At 34.0% G+C, this 21,913-nt stretch overlaps 4 protein-coding genes and 1 long non-coding RNA gene across 6 annotated transcripts; 2 read left to right on the forward strand and 3 right to left on the reverse strand.

Moving 5' to 3' along the window:
* The first annotated feature begins 1,906 nt into the window (after window positions 1-1,906).
* LOC125870040 (uncharacterized) lies at window positions 1,907-3,791 on the forward strand. The gene is made up of 3 exons (XM_049550406.1): window positions 1,907-3,244; window positions 3,621-3,681; window positions 3,742-3,791. Exons 1-3 carry the CDS (start codon window positions 1,907-1,909, stop codon window positions 3,789-3,791), a joined length of 1,449 nt encoding a protein of 482 aa, XP_049406363.1.
* Window positions 3,792-5,110: 1,319 nt separating this feature from the next.
* On the reverse strand, window positions 5,111-5,532 carry LOC125871651 (uncharacterized). The gene is made up of 2 exons (XR_007447029.1): window positions 5,479-5,532; window positions 5,111-5,249 (listed from the first exon to the last, which is right to left on the reverse strand). It is a non-coding gene; the product is annotated as an uncharacterized LOC125871651 (long non-coding RNA).
* A 531-nt stretch (window positions 5,533-6,063) lies between these two features.
* LOC125870431 (uncharacterized) lies at window positions 6,064-12,639 on the reverse strand. 2 transcript variants are annotated; one of them, XM_049550867.1, is made up of 4 exons: window positions 12,057-12,639; window positions 10,089-11,057; window positions 7,442-7,489; window positions 6,064-7,354 (listed from the first exon to the last, which is right to left on the reverse strand). In XM_049550867.1, the coding sequence occupies exons 1-4, from the start codon at window positions 12,300-12,302 to the stop codon at window positions 6,947-6,949; spliced, it is 1,671 nt and encodes a 556-aa protein (XP_049406824.1). In that variant the 5' UTR covers window positions 12,303-12,639; the 3' UTR covers window positions 6,064-6,946. The 2 variants fall into 2 exon arrangements, with proteins under 2 accessions (XP_049406824.1, XP_049406825.1); XM_049550868.1 differs by having other exon boundaries at window positions 10,095-11,057; window positions 12,057-12,638.
* A 1,792-nt stretch (window positions 12,640-14,431) lies between these two features.
* Window positions 14,432-17,177, forward strand: LOC125870432 (60S ribosomal protein L24-like). Its single transcript, XM_049550869.1, has 5 exons — window positions 14,432-14,502; window positions 16,018-16,093; window positions 16,198-16,299; window positions 16,563-16,711; window positions 16,838-17,177. Exons 1-5 carry the CDS (start codon window positions 14,492-14,494, stop codon window positions 16,989-16,991), a joined length of 492 nt encoding a protein of 163 aa, XP_049406826.1. The 5' UTR covers window positions 14,432-14,491; the 3' UTR covers window positions 16,992-17,177.
* Window positions 17,178-18,296: 1,119 nt separating this feature from the next.
* On the reverse strand, window positions 18,297-21,503 carry LOC125871199 (putative homeobox-leucine zipper protein ATHB-51). The gene is made up of 3 exons (XM_049551801.1): window positions 21,137-21,503; window positions 20,634-20,983; window positions 18,297-18,779 (listed from the first exon to the last, which is right to left on the reverse strand). The coding sequence occupies exons 1-3, from the start codon at window positions 21,231-21,233 to the stop codon at window positions 18,489-18,491; spliced, it is 738 nt and encodes a 245-aa protein (XP_049407758.1). The 5' UTR covers window positions 21,234-21,503; the 3' UTR covers window positions 18,297-18,488.
* Window positions 21,504-21,913: the final 410 nt, after the last annotated feature.

Raw genomic sequence — 21,913 nt, forward strand, 5'->3', positions numbered from 1 at the left:
CTATGGGGAATGTTTAAATTCTTTCGATCTTTAACTTGATGTCTCGATAATTTTATTTTTTTTTGTAGAATACACTTTAACCCTCTTATTGATCTTGAATCTAGATATTAGGATATTGAATGGTTAGATTCAAAAAAGAAACTACAAAGTATTAAGTGGTAAGAGAACTCATGATAGTCTTACTATTCACAAATAGAATTAGGATCAATGGTGAAACAAAAAAAAAAAACACTACAGAAATCAGCCAGAGTGGCAATGGCAATAGAATTTGGGTTGTAAGAAGTAATAAGATCCTTCTGCGTCTGCAAACGAACTGTCAAATCTCAATGCCGGTGGAGGCATGGAGCTAGCTACGTTGCTAAGGGTCATTATAGCAACACAAGATGGTGCACCTGGAATGGAATCTGTAGTGTCATAGTTCACAAAGCTAGCGCACATCGATATCACTGTGATCAGTGATGCATTCTTCAGTAGCTCCAGCTTCGTGAATTATTAAGGCGACCCCAAAAATCATCATTATATATCTATTGGAGAACCTTCAAATTTAAGAGAATGATTTTACTTTAACAAATTTATCGATTATAATTTTTTTAAAGTAAAAATCAAATTCCCAAGATCTCTGATTTGATGTACTATTTTCTGTTTATATAATTACGAGCATTAAACTTCTTTATTTTGGATGCAACAGTATTATATTTGATTATTAAGTTGAAGCATTTTCCATTCATTAGTTTGTTTTATACTTTTGTAAACTACATCACCTTATGTAATATATGCTTGTTTTTTTATTTCAGATCCAGTACTCGAAGATTCATTTGTTAGTATAAAAATATATCATGGGGGTGTCATGAGACGTATTCCAGACAAACATTACATAAATGGCAGCATAGACTATATTGATTACATTAATGTGAACACGTTGAATCTTCAGGAGTTTAAAATGATGGCGGAGATTTGTGGATATGCATCTGATTCAATAACCTTTTGGTACAAGTGTGGAAAGTATGGTAGAAGATGGAGACTAATTTCTACCGATTTTGAAGCCTATGCAGTTAGCAAGAGTCTTCGAAAAGAGGATGTGAATGAGATTTACTTCGAGCACTTGGACTCTTATTTTAAAATGGACAATGGGATTATACCACATCAAGAAACCATTGAAGATAATGACAAGGAACAACTTACACATGAAAATTCATCTGGTGATGATTTTTGTAATTTAGAGGCTGATTTATCTGATGACGAGTTAGTCAATGGCCATGAGAAGACAAAACAGAGTATTTTGGGTGAAATAGAGCCTCTTAGTGTTGAAGTAAAGAAAAAGATGGCAGCTGTAGAGGGAGATTCTGATTGTTATGATTCTAGTGACATAAGAAGTTTGCACAGTGATTCTGAAACTGAGAGCTACAATTATCCTCAATTTAATCCAAAAATTGATGGAGATAATCCCATATTAGCTCTAGAGTTGACTTTTGGAAGCAAAAGAGAGTTCAAGGATGCTGTAGCAACACATGAGATAAAAAAAGGAAAGTATATCAAATGGAATAAGAATGACAAAGAAAGAATCAGGGCAAAATGTATACATGAAGAGTGTAAATGGAAAATTATGGCATCCAAAATGCAACGGGACAAATCTTTCCAGATAAAAACATACGATCCTACACATACTTGCAAAGAGTGGCACCATGAAAATAGAACAATCACATCATCCTTCATTGCGAGAAAATACTTGAATGAGATTGCATCAAATAGAAATGGTAGCTTGGCTGATTTTAGAGATAGAGTGAGTGTTGATCTAAGAGCTAAAGTGACTTTATCATAAGTTAAAAGAGCAAAGAGGAAGGCCATTTCGCTTCTCGATGGTGATATCAAAGATAAATTCAAAATGATGTGGGACTATTGCAATGAAATGGATAGGACAAATCCAGGAAGTACTATTCGTATGAAGTTCACTGATAATGAGGTTCCTGGACAACCATACAGATTTCAGAGAATATTCATTTGTTTTGCTGCTTGCAAGTTCGGTTTCAAGGCTGGTTGTAGAAAAATAATAGGAGTGGATGGTTGTTGGTTGAAGGGTCCAATGTACGGAACTCAATTGTTATCTGCAGTTGGAATTGATGGTAACAATAATATATTTCCCATTTCCCACGCCATTGTTGAGAAAGAAAATAAAGAGACATGGACTTGGTTCTTGACTTATTTGGCTAGCGATTTGGATATACACGAGGATGAGGCAAGTTGGACCTTTATGTCCGACAAACAAAAAGGTCTCATTGAAGCTTTTAATGATATTTTACCATATGTTAGTCATAGATTTTGTGTGAGACACCTTCATAACAACTTTAAAAGGGCAGGTTTTGGTAGCTTCTCATTAAAAAAGGCACTCTGGGCTGCTGCAAAGGCTACTACTGTGCAACAATTTATTGTATGCATGAATCATATGTTTGAGTTAGATCCAAATGCTGCTGCTTGGTGTAATGAAAAAGAACCTAGTCAATGGACAATGGCTTATTTCTCCTCAGATGCTAAATCTGACATGTTGTTGAATAACGTGTGTGAAGTATACAATAGCATGATACTTGATGCTAGAGACAAGCCAATTTTGACACTTTTGGAGAAATTGAGATATCTACTCATGGCTAGAATGCTTGCTAACAGGGAGAAAGCAGAACAATGGAATCTAGGTGATGTTTGTCCCAAGATTAAAGATATATTGCTTAAAAATCAAAAGGCAGCCGGAGAATATATTCCTAGAAAGTCAAATCAATGGAACTATGAAATTATAGGGGCTGGTATCATGGATAATTGGGCAGTGGACTTGGAGAAGAGAATATGTAGTTGTAGAAAATGGAGTCTCACTGGAATCCCTTGCAAGCACGCAATTGCAGCTATTTGGGCTAATCGAGAAGACACTCTTGATTATGTCCATGATTCCTACATGCTGAAAACGTACCGAAAAATATATGAGAATGCAATTTTTCCGATGAATGGCCCGCAAATGTGGCCAAAATCTAACAAACTTCCTCCGTTGCCTCCAAGGAGTTTGACAAGTACAAAGAGAGGAAGAAAGCAGAAGAAGAGAAGAAAAGAAGCTGATGAAGTAGGAGCAAGTCGAATAACGATGAAAAGGAAACAAAAATCTCTAGATTGTAGTACTTGCCACAAGTCTGGTCACAACAAAAGGACTTGCAAAACTAAAGATGTGCAGCTTGAAACTACTTCTTCTGTTCGTGATAAACTACCTGTACTATCTTTTAACATCATTTTGAATTATTTCATCATTTAATTATCTTTAGCTAATATAAAGTATATATAAATATTTATATATATTGTGCTTTTCAGGTTAGACGGAGATGTTCGGAAGTTCAACAAGAAAATATGAAACAGAGAGAAGTAGGACAAAGAGAAGAAATGAATTCTTCTTGGGAAAATTCACAACAAACCCAACAAAGTGGAGTTACATTATAAGAAAATACAACTTTTTTGGGTAAAAAAATGGATCATTGTGTGCTTTTCATGTTTAAACTATATTTTGCTATTATTTTTCAGTTTCTCTTCTTTTTTGGTGTAGTTTCTGTGCGAATCTGGTGCTGTTTGGTGCAATTTTTGTGTTGTTTTAGTGCGAATATGGTGCTGCTATTTTGGTGCAATTTTGGAGTCTGTTTTTGGAGCTTTTCTCGTGTAGTTTTGGAGTTGTTTTGCTGTTGTTACAGTGATTTTTTGTTGCTGTTTTTGGTGCAGTTCTAGTGCTTTCTGGTGGTGGTGTTGATGCAAGTTTAATGCTGATTTAGAGGCTATTGTGATGCTGCTGTTTTGGTGTAATTCAAATGTTGTTTTGATACTTTTCTGGTGTAATTTTGGATCTTTTCTGCTGCTATGTTGGTGCAACCATAGTGTTGTATTAGTGTGAATTTCATCCAGCTATTTTGGTTCATTGTCAGTATTTAGGTGCAATTCTAATGTTATTTTGATAAACTTTTGGAGCTATTTTGATGCATTGTTGGTGCTCTGCTGCGGTTTTGGTAAAGGTTTACTAAAATTTTAGTGTTGTTCGTTCTAGTACAAATCTGATGTAGTTTTGCACCATCAACACATAATATCAAAAATTTCAAGCCAACTTCTCAACAAATTGAAACCAAACATACATTACGTATCAAATCCATACATCGCAAAAATAAAAAGATACATTTTCCTATACTACGAGAAAAACATATGCTTCTTCGAGCTTACTAATTACATTGCAAACAAGAAAAGATAGAATATTGAATTTTTCCTAATCGTTTTCTCTTCAACTTCCAGGCTTCTCTAAATTCTCGCGTGCTTCTTCGAGCTTACTAATATTGAGAATGTATCCGTCATAATTGGAACAAGTAGAATGGACCAAAGCTAAATTATCACTGGGACAATTGATCGAGCACCTTGTGTGCAAGAAACTTGCTTGCAGATAAACAAGACACCAATATGCATAGCACCCTCCTCGAGTTTAAACAATCTATCACAGAGGACATAGAAGAAGACTTGATGACCATAAAGACTGATTTTACTCTTACCCTTGTCGCAGACTTTCATTGAAGGGAGATACATTCTTCAAAAACAACATATGCAACTGAATAAGTTTTACTTCTCCAAATATCAGTCTTTATTTTGATTTTATTTGTTTCACAGGGGAATCAAAGTTATGGAATTATGGATATCTGAAGGAAAGGAAAAGGAAGATTTAGTTGGCAATGGTGGAAACTTTTCTCACGTGTAGAAGAAAGCACCGTTAGATTTTTAACGGTTGTTTGCAAGAGTATCAAAAATGTACCAATTGTTGAAACATGAAGGACTATTAGTGTTCCATGTTAAAACACAAGGATTACTTTGATCCTTTACTCAAACATAAAGGACAATTTTGATCCTTTCCTCTTCCTCAAACCCTATATAAATGTGAAATACTTTGTTCATCCAACTAATAGAGACAATGGATTTGGGATAACCATTTTCATTTTTTGGCAAGTCTCTTTTCTTCTATTTTGTTCTTTGTTTTCCCACTTGTGTAGAGCAAGTGGAAGGAATTTATTTAGTAAAAAAATTAGTAATTTATGTGATAATTGAACACACACATATATATGGACCATGAGATTCATTAATTAATGCAATATTGACATATGAACAAAAAGATTCCTCTAGGAAAATGACATTTTCAACTTTGTTGCTTAAAGTGGGTTCCAAGATTAATAATGTTCTAATTAACTAATTAAGTACCCCTTGACTTGACATCATGTTGTTAAGTGCCAATTAGTTCTAATTAATAACCACAAGTCATGATGATTATAATTATAATTTTGGCATAATTACTTGTAGTTCAACAACTATGCTTCCAATTGGTTCACATATTTTTTTATTATTATTCAAATTATATATAATTTGTCAATGAAAGTAATGGGAGTTTAATCTGTTGTTCTATTCTAATTAACTAATTAAGTACCCCTTGACTTGACATCATGTTGTTAAGTGCCAATTAGTTCTAATTAATAACCACAAGTCATGGTGATTATAATTATAATTTTGGCTTAATTACTTGTAGTTCAACAACTATGCTTCCAATTGGTTCACATATTTTCTTATTATTATTCAAATTATATATAATTTGTCAATGAAAGTAATGGGAGTTTAATCTGTTGTTCTATTTTTCTACTTAATTTATCACCATCAATATGTTTAAACACAATTCGAAGCCGATTAGGTTGACTATCAATTATTCCCTTTTTTAACTTGAACAATTATATGATGATACTTTAAGTATGACAAAAAAAAAAAAACTGATAAATTAAATATGAAATTTGCAAAAAAGTAACAATTCAGATATAATTTTGACCTCTTTAATCTACTATTGTGTATCTTCAACCTCTACTTTAAATTAGAATTAGGCTTTAACTGATAACCAATAGATTTCAAATCGATGCAAGGCTTGAACAGACGGGAAGAGAGGCCTAAGGAAGAATTTCTTTTAACATAAAATCGCGCAACCAGATAAGTGTGAACTGAATAAATGGTACAAGCAAGAAAACAGAGCAGCTATGAACAACTAAACTTTATATTAAAAATGCTCGCGATAAGCATTGTATCGAAATCATTTATGAATTTTATGTAAACATAGCAAGGATTCAAGAGCTAAGTGTGCTATAGTTGTATCCTTACCTGTACATGGTCCAATGAATTGATAAATTGCTTTCAGCTTTAAGAAATGGTCTGGACCGCGAAAATCTGCAGTGTCCTTTGCATGCTTGTTCTGGAGCAGCTCACAAATTTGGTCCCCTCGGACACCTTTTCACTCGCACATTCACCTAATAGTATCCTTAAGGTGGAACCATGGCATTCGTTCAACGACAAGATGATTGAATAGCAGAAGTGCCACATAGTAGTAGAAACTCGAAGAGACACACAAAGAGGGGACTCACTTATATTGGTCCCCCCACACACCTACCTTTTTCACTTTAACATTTACCTTGTAACATCTTCATTGTGAAGCCATGGAGTTCATTCAATGAGAAGATGATTGCATAGTGCAAGTGCAAGTGCAACTTAGTAGTAGAAACTTGGAGAGACAAGAAAGAGAAGAGACTCTTTTATTGTACCTGATAACTCTAGGATGAGTAGTAGGTCCCTTGTTTTTGGCAAGAAGAGTTACATGGTTCACTATGCTAATGAATCGTAGAGCACGCTGTCAAACATCATCTTGGAGAAAGATGCTGTAAGGGCATGTTCATACTATGGTATATAGATTGGACATCTATTTGAGACGAAGTGGTTAAAACCTATGTTTGCTTGGACTCACCAAAAATGTTGTCGTGTCTGTGTTGGATCCTCCAGAAATGCACTACTTTTGAGGGATCCGACATGCACCCATTGAAAATCTTGAAGAGTCCGAGCAACATAGGTTAAAACTTGAAATTGCCAAGTATCAGAATTTGACTGAGTAACTTCTGAAATTTTTCATGTTCTTGTTGATAGATATTTTCCCAATTCCAACCTCCATTGCCTCCCTCTCTTCTTCATTTTGTTTCTTGGTTTGCTCAGAGTTTAGAGCATCAACGGCTTTAGATTGTGCATCAGGCAAGGAAAGTTCCAACAGGCGTGGACCTGCATTGATCCACGGATGAAGAAGACACTGAGCTGCAGTAGGCCGTTTCTCTGGGACAAAATCAAGTATTGGGACCAGAAAATCAGACAAGTCCTTTGCGTCTTGCTCGCTTAATTCATATTTCTCTACCAGAACCTTCTTTAAGGGCCAAAAGCGCAACCGTCTGATGTGCCTCAAATCACCATGTCTATTGAATAAATCACGTGAATAACGACCACCCAAGGCAATCTGAAAACAAAATAGCAAACTTTATAAAACTACAAAAGGACAAAAAACATAATTCAAAGTTGGAAGTGATTACACGAATTTTCTTACTTTTCGTGGCATCATTCCTAGAAGCTCCATCATCAGTGCTAAGTGATCCTGCAAAGATTAGGTTACCCCTTTAAATTTTATAACCATAAAAGATTAGGTTAAAATATGCTCTGCTTGCGTTGCTTCACCAAGTATGTATAGTTAGATGGTCCCAGACCTGGATAAAGAAGTGTCCCGACATACAAATCGTCTAACTATGATGCATACTTCTTTTATATAGCTGATCCGATCCCATCTAACTTGGCCATGAAATATAGTTGATTGATTGGTTGAAAAGATAAGTTTAAAATAGAGCAAAACATAACTGAAGCAAGAATTTGCAACGACTTTATATGTACACCTCCCATTTCTTGCTTGACAACTAGAAGTATTTTCAATATCAGCCCAAGTGCATAATAGCATTCTAGCCCTTTGTTCATCGAACAAAGAGGATATGAAATTCCACAAGATATGTTTTTTTCTCTCAACAGTGATTAAAACTTGAATCCAGCATTCTGTTCAAATTAACAGGGTTCACTTCGCAGAAAATAAATAAAAACATTGACAATCAAAAGTGGAATAACTAACATGATGATCGACATTTTGGTGAAAAACAGAACCAAAACATCGTAAGAGAAAGTTACTTACCTTGGTACGGAAGAAGAGTAAAATGATAGCTTGGAAATAGTGCTCAGAACAGGATGTACTTTTTGTCCTCTAAATTTTAAATTTAAATGCAGGGAATAGCAAAACCACGTTTTCACTTTATCTTCTTCTCTTTTGGTCTATTTGTTCACATAAACCGTTGATCACCTAAATCACATAATTGACCAACTATAAACTAAAGCATTGGATGAGCTGATAAAAGAAGATTGCTAGAGTATCAACAAAAGACGTGTGTTTTGAACTTGACATGGATCTGTACGAAAAGCAAAAGGAAAAGGAACTGGTCCACGCTACAATTTCACTTGTAGAATTTTGGGGAGACCAAGAAGGAGTGGAATAAACTGTCCCTAGCTTAATCGTGTACTTGGCACCCAAGGGTGTGCCCTAGTGGTCAATGAAGCAGGTTGAGCACCATGACATCTTAGGTTCAATTCCCAGAAGAGACAAAACACTACGTGATTTCTTCCCATCTGCCTTGGTGGGGTTGGAGGTGACACGTACCCCGTGGAATTAGTCGAGGTGCACGAAAGCTGGCCTAAACAACACGGTTATCCAAAAAAATAAAAAGGTTAATCTTGTACTTGTAAGGTACTATATAGACTACAAGCGGTATAATAATACCCAGGATGAGTAGAAGATTGTGTTCTTCCGACATCTGAACACCGTGTGCATATGAATCTTCCCCCTACTTTTCACAAATTCAGTCATCAAGAGAGACTATTTGCTGATCTGTGTTCCAACACCAACCATTAGAATCCTTAAAGCATATTAAATTTTCTTATAAAATCTATAGTGAAACTTTTGAGGTTGAGATGACTTGTTGAATAGAAGTTGACTTCTTATTTGACAGTAATAAAGCAATCATAGAAAAAATTAGATAAATGTGTCATCGAGTAAAACCAATTCTAGTATGTTACAACTCTTTAGTTCAGCAATTTGACTTTTAGTAGAGAATTTACAGCATAATCAGCAAGGAAGTGGGACGCTAAAACATCGTTTAATTCACAACATGTCAAAGGTTTGGGTTGGCTCAAATACCGTCATTGAGATGGCCAAATCAAGTAAGGTGTGACCATCTCACAAAATCTGCTTAAAAGTATCAGATGAAACTGAAATGGTTGACAATCGGTCATTAGCACAATTATGGGCCTAATAATGAACCTTTAGCTTATGATCTATTCCATCCTACTTGAGGAGGATTAGAGTACATCCCAATTCAGTGTATATATCATGTTAATTTCATATTGTACATAATTTTTTAAATAATCGTGCCGCAATTAAGAATCCAATTAAATGAGTAATCTTGTTTCAAGTCAAAACATCTTATACCATGAAGTAGAATTAAGCAAATGACTACTAGTGCTCCAAGTATGTGATATGATGGTTGAGTTGCTTAGAAAACTCCCAGACATTTTATATAACCATGCTTGAGGACAAAATCAGATAAGTTACAAGCTACAAGCATCTCCAGACTAGACATATCTTTACTTATAAGGAAAATAAAACGCAAGGCTAACGATAAGATTCAAGGGCCTTCTATTTAGTCGATGCTTCTGTTTCCTTTGATGGAGAGGTAGTAGTTGCTTCTCTCGTCAAGTTCACGCGAGTTCTTGGAGTGCTTTTGTAAGAAGTCCCCTCCTGCTGGCGTGCTATAAAATGAAATTAGAGTGAACGTGAGGGAGGTGGGAAGCTACCACTTCTAGAATGGAAGCTTATCCTTTACTTTTTTTTAGAGTGTATCACTATTTTGAAACGGAAAAAGGTTTATGAATGAGTAATCGGAATGACAAGTGGTTAAGGTAGAGGAAATCGGAGAACAAAAAGTATAGACAGAGGCATCATAGACTTAGCAAACCACAATTTAATGCGCTGACAGCATCTTAAAGAGAAATCACCCAATATCAAAGTCGACACAAAGTTCTCTCCCAAAGTATGCAAATTTGCGCAGAACAATAACATTAAACAAACCAAGTAGAAAATAAGGAGTAATGAAGTAATGCACCTTTACCTCATCTCTGTCAAAGTTATCACCACTGTGAGGATCAAATAACACATCGCCAGTTGCAAGCTCAAAACAAATGCATGCGAAGGACCAAAGATCTGCTGAGGTTGAATATTTTGATCCAAGGATAACTTCAGGACACCTGTACTGTCTAGTTTGAATATCATCCGTGAACTGTTTGTACGTCCAACAAGCACTGCCAAAGTCAACAACTTTGCACTTAAGGTCGACTGCCTCCAAGAGCTTCCTCCTTGTAGAACGGCTGCCTCTCTTAGGACCCTCATATTCTTTCCCACTGCCTTTTGCAGCATCGGCATTTGACATTCTATTAGAACTATTCAACATGTCCGAATTTGATTTTGCATTGAAAGATGACTCCGCAGAAGCTGAGCTATCTTGTCCACCCTTAGTCCCGAGAGAAGCTTCCTTTCCCACAAAACATTGAGCTGCTTGTTTGGCCTTCCGTCTAATCTTCTTATTGTGGTTCTTAGTCAAATTTCCATTTGATGTTACATAACCCTTCACAGACCCACCATCCAGCGTGGTTATATCCTTATGACTAGAAAGTATAAGAGGTGTTCCAGATTTTCGGGGATCCTTAGACGGATCTATTGTGGAACAGAGAAGTACGTTCTCGGGTTTCAAATCGGTGTGTATGATAGAAAGCTGTCTATGCAAATAATCCAATCCCACTAGAACATGATAACAGAGCTCTTTAACCATATGAATAGGCAGTCCACGATAATCAGTATATTTAAGAAGTGTCAAGAGATTGTCACCCAAATACTCAAAAACCATACACACATGTTGCCCATTTGGACCTGAGTGCTTAAAATTATCCAGTAACTTCACAACACATTTTTTATCATCCTGATCGCATTCTGCAATCTGTTTTAGAATAGTGATCTCATCCATCGCTGCTTCCGTGTAATGCTGAGCACTCTTTTGTACTTTCAATGCCACAAATTGCTGCATCATTAACAAAAATATACACATCAACTTCTTACTTCTCGGTGAGAGTAACAAACTAAAATTACTACCAACTCAGAATTCTAATCCGAGTTCTTATTCATTAGGTATTACAGAGGTTTGAGCAGGCATCCATCTTTATGCAGTTATGCACAATTAGTTAAACTTCGAAGAACATTTTACTCCTACATCAAGTGCCGCACACCACTTGTAGTCCACTAACAACCACCACAACAGTGTGTAATCCCACAAGTAGGGTCTAGGGAGGGTGGGGTTCGCAGACCTTACCCCTACCTTGGTGGGGTAGAGAGGATAGAAACCACTTGTAGTCGACTATGATTATTATTATGATGATTATCTTGAAGATGTATAACATTTAAGCTCATTTAAAAGAAACTAACTGCTAAAAACTTGATAAGCAACCTAAAGATTCAACCTTTTTTTCCCATCATATCACACATCAAAATCACACTATACAATATAAACCACAATTTACTCAGTGTAATCCACAAGTGGGGTCTGGGGTCTAGGTAAGGTAGAGTGTACGCAGACCTTACCCTACCTCGTAGACATAGAGAGGTCGATAGACCGTCAGCTTAAACAAGGCATACCACACAGTTTAAAAAAGGAGGGGATACAAACACAAGAGCAATAACAAAAACGACATAATGAGAATTACACAACAAACAAGAGAAAGAACGGTAACAACAACAAAATAATGCAATAATCGGAGCACAAAAAACACCAGTGATAGCTGAACTGCAATCATTGATCACCCTCCATCCTAAAACTTCCAAAAACTAGCAGATTATGACAATTCACATGAAAGGGTTTGCTCTAAACTAGGCCAAAGATGAATACAAAACAAAAGGTTCATCAGGTTCAATTCCCAGCTTCAAAGCCAAAAAACACTAGGTGTCACAGTAAGTAACATGAAATTAGTCGAAGTGCGTGTAAGCTAGCCCCGACACTACGAAAAGGGGTCATCAGAAAACTTACAGACATGAGAGTATCCCAAGCCAACCAAACAGTAGAGAAATGACCCCAACCAAGCTTACTCTGCACCACATATCTACCTCCATTAAAACTATCACCTATTCGAACAGCATGGTAACCTCCCCTCCGGTAATCATCAGTACCTTCATCCTCTGAACTACAATCATCACTACTCTCCTCCACCTCCACCTCCTCCGCCACCTCCACCGCCGCAGCATTCAGCCGTCGTTCTTGATTAAACCCCTCCATTTTACCCCCAAATTGAATTCTGTGAATTGGGTCTACGAAAAGAATCAATTTTTCCTCTTTGTGAAGCAAATGGGGTTCACAATTCACACCAAAACTTTATAAAATCCTCTTTTTTTGAGGTATTAACTGATTAATTCAATTTAAAATGTTGGGGTTTTCTTCTTGGAGTTCAAACAGGACATGGGGATTTTGTGAATGTGAGTGAAAGAAGGAAAAAGATGATAGAGATAACGACGAGGAAGCAGGTGAAGTTGTCTACTCTTCCATTCGTTTGCTTGTGGACTTGTTCCACATGTATACCACTGAATTCTTTACTCTCATTCTTCAATTACTTCTTTCATAACATGTGTTTTCCGTCTGTCCAATACCTATATTTGGACGGCCAATTTGACATAAATTATTAGTTTCATAGTTGAACTGGCAATTTTAAAAATACTTATCTACTTGACTAATTAAATTTAGATACACCTTTGATCACCTCGATTTGCCACAATACATAGTAAGTGATCTCAAACTCTTGTGTGACATATAACTTTTAATAAAAAACCGAGAGAAGTGTTGAAAACACTCTTAAACTTGAGAAAAATTCAAGGGTGTATTTCACTCATGTTGTAAGATCGGGAGTGTAATTAAATTCAATTAGTCAAGTAAAGAGGTGTTTTAAAAGTTGTTAATAGTCTGGGGATGGGATGAAACTAAGAATTCACATATAGTTTTATGGTTGTTTTCAATACTTCTCTCTTTTAACTTTGATACGAAATTTTTAAAAATAATAAATCTTGTAATATATTACAAAGATGTGTTTAATGTACGAAAATAATCTTTGTTTTTGTTTAAATATGTTAAGTGAAAAGTTAAACGTGTCTTGAGATAGTGTTAATAAAATGTAAGTTTCAAACCAGTCTTATGCCCTAACATTGAATTTGGGTATTTGTGATCTTCTATCAATTTTTATTTTAAGAGGTAAAATGTTTTGTGTAAGATTTATTTATAAGGACGATATTTTTATAATAAGAAGAAAATAAAATGATACACTTTTTGTTCACTTTTATTTATTTATATATAAAATAATTATTCATTTTGAAAATTGAGAAATAATTTATCACTTAATTTCTAATTTAGCCTTTGAAAAGGTCATTTCTATGAGCAATTTTGAACAATTTTAAAGTTATTTCACTTTAACACTTCACCAACTTAGACCAAGTTTAAGATGACTTTGTGGATCATGCTTCAATGTATTATATATCAGTTGTCAATTTTGTCCTTGTCACAAAAATCTAAATGATAAGATTAAGTTATTTAATCCAATATGATTTCAACATTTACATGTTTTTGATGAATAATTCAATTTATATGTATTATTATACAATACATAAGTATTAATATACTAGTACAAAAAAGATTTTAAATGAGAGTTGACGATGAAGCTTATCTCCATCGTTTCACTAAATGATCATATGTTATTTTAAATTCATATCTAATATTTAAAGTTTGTCAATTTGATTTATACATTAACATTCCATATAAAATATCTAAATTTTTTGACCATAGTTATCATAATCTATCAAAGGTGTCTTCATAGACTTCTAAACAAATTAAAAATCATACGAGAAAATATTAGACCGTATTCTAAAATTTTGTAGGTTCTTGCAAACGTTAGAGAGCTTTTATTTAGTTGTATTATTTCGTATTAATGTAGTATCTTATTTTTTGATTTTTACTACTATATATTGCTACATTTGCTTTGTTTATCTTGTTATTTTATTGTCATTATTTTTCTTTCTATCATGTTTTGTGGTTTATCGGAAACAACCTCCCTACTACACAAGGATAAGGGTAAGGTTGTACATACTATCCTTTTCGAACCTCACATATTAAATTACACTGAGTATGTTATGATTATTATACAATTGAACGATATATGAATTATATTTGAATGTAAGGTTGTCCTAAAAGATAATTTCCGAAGGTTAAAAATGGAATAATTGTGTACACAAGTCCATATTGAGGCCCATTAAGTTGGGCTTGAATAGTAGATCTGATATTCTTTTGGGCCTTTAAAAAACCTAACAACAAATCCCCAATATATAAAGTTAAGTCTCATTAGGGTTTTATTTTTCTTCCATTGAAGTACCGCACAGGAGGAGGAGCTCGCCGCCGCAGCAACAACAACAACAACAACATCAGCCATGGTGCTAAAGTAGGTTATCTTCTCTAAGTTGTAATTTTCAACAATTTTAGTATTTTGGAGAAACTCCATTTGATAATTGTATTGCTAGAAAGTTTATTTTACCATTTTCATGGAGGTGAATCAGAAGTGTTTATAGGTTGATCCTTTCTGGGTTTTGCTGATTTGAGTTTTTATTACGTGGGAAATGGTCAAAAATCGAATCTTTATTGATTTTGCTATTGTTTTTGGGAGATTTATGGTCATATGTAGTGTAGATTGGAGTTTATTGTAGGAGGTAAAGAAGTTCTTGAAACCTTATGTTGTTTGGACTCTTGGGAAAGTATTGCTGACTGTGTGTTGTGTCCTCCAAAAGTTAATTGGGTTTTTTACTACATGTGAAATGGTTAAAAATCAAATCTTTATAGTGTTCATCATCTTTTTTGGGTGATTTATGAACACGTGTAGTGTAGATTGGAGTCTATTGTAGGAGGAGAAGCGGTTCATGAATACCTATGTTGCTCGGACTCTTTTAAAGTGTGGTTGGGTGTGTATTGGATCCTATAAAAGTTATGGTTTTTTTGATGATCCAACATGGGTGTGTCAGCATTTTTGGAATGTTCAAGTAACATAGTTGAAACCCCTCTATTGGTTAAATGTAGCTTCACGCTTCTTGGATCTTGTGTTTGATTATTTGGGTGTTTTGGAGGATCCAACATGGGGTGGCAGCATTTTTGAAAGGTGCAAGTAACATAGTTGAAACCCCTCTATTGGTAAAATGTAACTTCACTCCTCTTGGATCTTGTGTTTGGTTATTTGGGTTTTAGTTATTTTGATTGATTAATGCACGATTAATATGAGAGTGGAGAAAATGGATGGGAAGAAGCATTGTTACTGTTAAGGTTTTGTCCTTGTATATTGATTCACTAAGAGATTAAATTGGATGTACCTGAGTATTGTTTCTCTGATTATTGTTAAGCTAGCTTAATTGCTTGGTCAAAATGGAGATTAATGCACTGACGTTTATGTTTTAATGAGCTCCTTTTATGCCTTATGTTATTTGATGAACCATTGAATGTGATGTTACAAATTGTTTTATACTCTTTGAGGTGTCCTGTAGTTCCCTCGATGTGGAATTTTAGTATATATATGACCACTACCTTTATTTTATTGAAGAAACTTCTAAAGACCTTGAGAGGATGACATGTTTTTTGCTGCATTGCTTGCCTATATATTATTTCTGAGAATTGTTCAATGTTTTCATCATTCTGAATGGTTACAATTGATTCATCCTTACACTGTCTGAAAAATGTATACACTGCCTATGATATATATCATTGACAATAAGCACAGATGATTTATGAACTCCCTTAACGGGGGAGGTACTTGCCGGCTGAATTTGTAATGATTCAGCTAGTCATTGGTTCTATTAGAGGAGTTACCTCTTCCTTGTGTTATTGCTGACATGCCTTTACATTTGGTTTTGCCCCGGTCCTTTGTAGCATTGTAATTGATGACTCATTAGTTTTATTCTTATTTCCATTGCAGGACAGAACTCTGCCGTTTCAGCGGTGCCAAGATATACCCTGGGAGGGGAATCAGATTTATTCGATCAGATTCTCAGGTAACATGAAAACCCATTTCTTGGTGATGGTAGTTCAAGTGATTTGTGTACTGATGGTAGGAGACAAAGTCATGATTGCTTATAGTATTTTCTGGTCCTTGTAGGTGTTCCTATTTGTCAACTCAAAGTGCAAACATTACTTCCACAACCGCCTGAAGCCTTCCAAGCTTACATGGACTGCCATGTACAGGAAGCAGCACAAGAAGGTGAGTCCAGAATAAAGCATTTACAAGCTTCATTTTCTGTACTTAACGTTCTGCTTTCCACTTTGAATTTTTCCACCAACATTCCAACATTGAACGATACAACTTTGTGATGTGAAGTTGTACCCTGAGATTCACTTTGTTTACGTAGTTTATTGAGGAAAAATGTTTTAACAGATTTCACCGCCTTTATGTTTTGCCATTTGATATGCACTATTGCCAATTTTAATTTGTTTTTCTTTTGTGCGTGTGCTCGGTAACATTAGGATATTGCACAAGAAGCTGTTAGGAAGAGGAGACGTGCCACAAAGAAACCTTACTCTAGGTCCATTGTGGGTGCAACCTTGGAGGTAATCCAGAAGAAGAGAGCTGAAAGGCCAGAAGTTCGAGATGCTGCCAGGGAGGCTGCTCTTCGGTGCGTATTAACCAAGCTCATATTTTGCCAATGTGGCTTTGTGCATCTTTTGAAATGGGATTGTTGACCATAGTAGTTTTATCTGCTGACGATGGACTGATTAGTTTGTTTGTTCGGTTTCTGCAGTGAAATCAAGGAAAGAATCAAGAAAACAAAGGACGAAAAGAGGGCCAAGAAGGCAGAGGTGGTGGCTAAGTCACAGAAAGCTGGAGGTAAGGGTAATGTGTCAAAGGGAGGATCAAAAGGCCCTAAGCTTGGCGGTGGTGGTGGAAAACGTTAGCTATTGTTTATGTCGTTCTCTAAGTAGTGCTAGAGTGATTTTGCATCTTGATTGAGTGTAGCTATTCTGATCCACCAGCGTTTAGCGCACTCTGAAACAATATATTTCTGAATTTTGGTCTTGTTTTCAAATATGCAGATTGCTTTACTTTCATTCTGTTATGATAATTATAATCTTGTTCCATTATGAGAAATTTGTCTTCCTTGCAATGCATTGATGGTAGTAATTGCCTATAGTATACCCCCATTGCTTTTTGTTTCTTTAAGAAAGTTCTTTGAATAAAAGAAAGTGATCAAAAACATCATTTGGTTGAACGGAACAAACTTCTTTAACTTGTTGAGAAGTGATGCATGATAGATAAAAAAGAACAAAGTAAGCATTTGTTTTGAAGTTCGATTAATTTAGTGTTGTGTCCTTCCATTAAAGCGGAGGTGATCCCAAATAATTTTGGTTTCTCCGAACCAAGTAGAGCATGCATGAAGAGTCAGATGCTTCTATTTCTACTTCAATGATGTAGCTATGTCATCGTGAACTTGAATAAGAGACCTCGTTTGTGAAGTAAATCTCCCAAATATTTTTGTTTTTTTTTTAGCCAAATAGAACATGCATGAGGAGTCAGATGCTTCTTCTGCTCTACTTTCCGAGTATAGCTATGTCATCTTGGACTTGAATAAGAGACTTCGTTTGTGAAGTAAATCGTTGCACCTACTATCTAAATATTTTTTGAAAAGTAGGGAGTACAATGTTACACCTAATGTTCAAGTATGTGTCCAAATAACTTACTTGGAGTTGAATGGTGGGAGACTAAAGAGCAAGCTAGAAACACACATTGTGTTAAAGATGTATATTTTTCTACCATGTTGTATATTTTAATAAAATTGCATCTTACAAGTACTACTTTTCATGTAATTTTAAATATCTTAAGTTTGAAATTTAAAAATATTAAATTAATTTAATTTAGCTACAAATTTAATCCTTGATAATCAAAACATGACAAGTATTTCAGACGAAGAAAGAACAATTTATTTCAAATAGATTTCTTTTTTATTATTTCACTCATGTAATCGTCTTTACAAATTTATATATTTGATGCCACGATAATGACTGTCCGTGAAGATTACGTATCACAATCGTAGGAAATAATATTTTATTTGTACCTCTATTGAGGCCTGACAAGATTAAATCAAAATTCAAAATTTGAAAAAGTATTATAACTAATGACATCAATTAAACATCACCCATCTTATACTATATTAAAAAAAAACTGATGATATTAATGTCAATACAACAATAAGAGTAGTACAACCTTACAAATGACAAACTAATAAAAACCACTTAGTACTCCTAATCTTAAATATAACATAAACTTATCAAACTAAACTCTGCTACTACTCTATTCTCAATTTCTAATTAATCTGTCTTAGGTGCTAATTAAAGAGAAAATTAAACCTAACAAATTAATTAGAAGTAGCACAATTAAGTTAAATTAATCTCACTTCATGGATATGTTGGCAAAGTGGCCCAATAAGTTGGCATCACTGGATTAAGCCCATCTACAACATTATTAAAAACATAGCTACATTCAGCAATATTGTTATTATTGTTATTATTAATAATATTATTATTATTTTGATGGTTACTTATAGTAATTCCTCTTGTAATTGTCTTGTTGGAACTTGGCATTGATGTGCTTTCAACTGTTTCTTCACCTGATATTTCAGTGTAAACTGTGGAATTTACTTGTTTCTTTGTGGCTTGTTCCTTCAAAATTGCTCTTAATGCCAATACCTATCAAGGAAAAAAAATTAAAAAAGAAAAGAGTTTAACTTCTGTACATTGACGGTGTAAAGGATTTGTACAATATAATAATAACAATAATATATACAGTGCAATTATATAAGTGGAGTCTGAAAAGGATAGTTTGTAAGCCAGTAACATAAACCTTAGGGTGAATTTTGAACATTCTAAACCACTGAGTCAACTTCTAGACTTATGTTCAAGGGATTCAAAATTTATATAGACATACAAAAATAATACCTCATATATACAATATAATTTTTTGTTGAGGGTGGTCGAGTGAATCGAACCCCTAGATTCGCCCTGGACCATACGCAGTATGCACAATCTTTATCTTACCTTTTTAGAGGTACAAAGATTGTTTCCAATAGATCATGAAACATATAAATCAACATGTATACAATTTGAAATGTTCGAATAATACAGCCAAAAATACAGGAGAAACTACAAATAGCCATCCATAATTTTTTTTTTAAAGTTGGATTTGTGAACAACCTCTTGCAAAATATATGATAAAACTACGTATAATATCTAATGGTCCAAACCTTTCTTGGCAACGACAGAACCACTAGGTTTAAAGATATTCAACTGACATCTTTCATCGAAATACTATGTTATGTATATAAAAAAAAATATTTCGTATATAGAAAATGATACATATATCTAGGTCACATGTTATTTTTTATATTATATAAATTAATTTTTGAACACTCTTAACGAAAATTATGATTTTTCGTTGTTCTTTGAAATATTAATATACATAAGTTAAATCTGAAAGAAAAAATGAACATGTACAAAATTTAAACTGCATGAGAGAGAATAATTTTTTTTTTAATTCAAAAGAAAAGGAAAGGGAAGATGGAACAAAGTTGTATGATGTGTCAATTTCAATTTTTAATTTTATTACAAGGTTTTAATAGGGGACACAAAAATTTATTTTTAACATTTATTTATTTGCATTCAATTAAGCCCTCCTTGCTTTAGAATGATGTGGACTACTGTAGTAAAAATTGTCTCCATAGTTAATTATGGCACCAAATATTATGAGTTCAATAAATAATAGGTATAAGTTCTTAACTTTAAAAATATAACGAGTTCAATCTTATTTTTTTTAAAAATAAATTCCATAAAGAAATAATTTTGAATTCGTATTTGAACCACAATTATATACTATGATTTTTAAGTTTCACAAAAATAGTTTTTTTGTCTTCTTCTTAAAATAGACAAGAAGAAAATTTGATGAATAGTTCGATACATGAAGCATCTCTCGTCTATCTATGAAGAAGTCATATTCTAAGATATATATCAATGATTGATTTTATGATTTGAATTCATTAATTATATAGGTCACACAAAGTTACTACAATGGACTTTTACTTTCAGTATTGACCGGGACTTATAACCTATAGGTCATGGTAAATATTGAAATTTTGTGAGACTTTACAAGACGTGTTCAATTTGAGTTGGGATTCTACAAGGTGTGTTCAATTTCAATTAGGATTCTTGGATGCTACTTAACCCTAAACCCTAGTTCAGACCTATGTATAAAGGGTACTATAATCCCTTAAAAAGGCATCTCAAATATTCTGCAAATTCATGGAGTATTCATAAAGAGATCAAATTCAAATCAACCTAGTTCGAGAGATACGTCACTAACGACCCCGAATCAAGGGAGTAACAAAATTGTGCCTACATATTTATCAATAAAGTTATGTTTTTTTTTCTTTTTTGTGATTGCGATTTATAATTTTCTGTCACTTAAAATTTATTGCAAACGGTCCGAACATGCAATTGTGCATGAATTGCATGGATATACAAGAAATTAAATGGAGAAAGAATTGTCACCTCATCTTGAAGCTTTTGTTTTTCCCTTGAAACAACATCATAGTCTTGTTTAAGTGAATCATAGAGTCTTTCAAGTTGTTTAGCCTTCCATCTAGCTCTCCTATTTTGGAACCAAACAGCAATTTGTCTTGGTTGTAATCCAAGTTCTTTAGCCAATTTCATTTTCCTGTCTGGATCAAGTTTTATCTCTTCTTGGAAACTATTTTCTAGTGACTCTAATTGATCACTTGACAACCTTTTCTTCTTGTCCAATTGATGTTGATTGAGTACAAAGTTGTTGTTGTTGTTGTCCATTGTTGGGACTTGTACTCCACCATGTTGTGTTTGCATTGCATGCTTCATTTCCATACCTTCAAAAAAAAAATTGTTATAATTCGAGTTTAAGTTTTATACACTGATATTCTAAATCAATGAAAAGTAACATTATATGTTAGTTTCTAAGAATGATGTATAGTATATGAATAAATAAATAAAAAAATTGCTATTTTTTGTAATATATTTACCTTGATATTGGTCATAATTGTAGTTGTAGAGAAAATTGAAAGAATTATCAATAACTGGTCTTGAAACAAAAGGTCTAATATTTCCATTCCAATCCATATTTTTTCCTTCCTTCTAAACAAGGCAAAGTTTCAAGAAAACACACAAATTCTACCCACTTCAATATATTGATAAATACTCTTTCCTTTTTCTAGTACTCAAAACAATGGACCACCTTAAAAAATAAAACAATTTTAAAAAAAAGGGGGTTTTTATGGTGTTGTCTTATTGATAAAGTTTGAAAACTTTCTTGGTTTGTTTTGAAGAAACAAAAGTGAAAAATGATAAGAAGATGTTGTAGGGAGAGTTTACTACACTTGTAGATACTATGTCAATGTGTGAAAGAGATAGTTAGAGTATAAAGAACTTGTGAAGGCTCTATATATGCTTCACTTTTTGGAGCAACTCATAAATACCACTCCCTCTTTTGGTTCTTGGATGTTCTTTTTTTGGGACCTTGGGTGGGTGAGGGTACTATAGTGATATTAATTATACAAAATAAAATAATATATATATATATATATATATATATTTATATTTATGATTAGTATAAAGATTTTTTTACACTATGAGGGTGTCAATCTAAAGAAATATGTGATTTTGTAATTTTGAAATAAGACAAGTTATCTGCTATTAAAGATAAAAATTATTCTCTATGTTTTATTTTATGTGGCATCGTTCCACTTGGTACGGTGTTTAAGAAAAAAAAAAGTCATTTGAAACTTGTGGTCTAAAACAAT

This window comes from Solanum stenotomum, chromosome 7, assembly GCF_019186545.1.
Source record: "Solanum stenotomum isolate F172 chromosome 7, ASM1918654v1, whole genome shotgun sequence".
Classification (NCBI taxonomy): domain Eukaryota; kingdom Viridiplantae; phylum Streptophyta; class Magnoliopsida; order Solanales; family Solanaceae; genus Solanum; species Solanum stenotomum.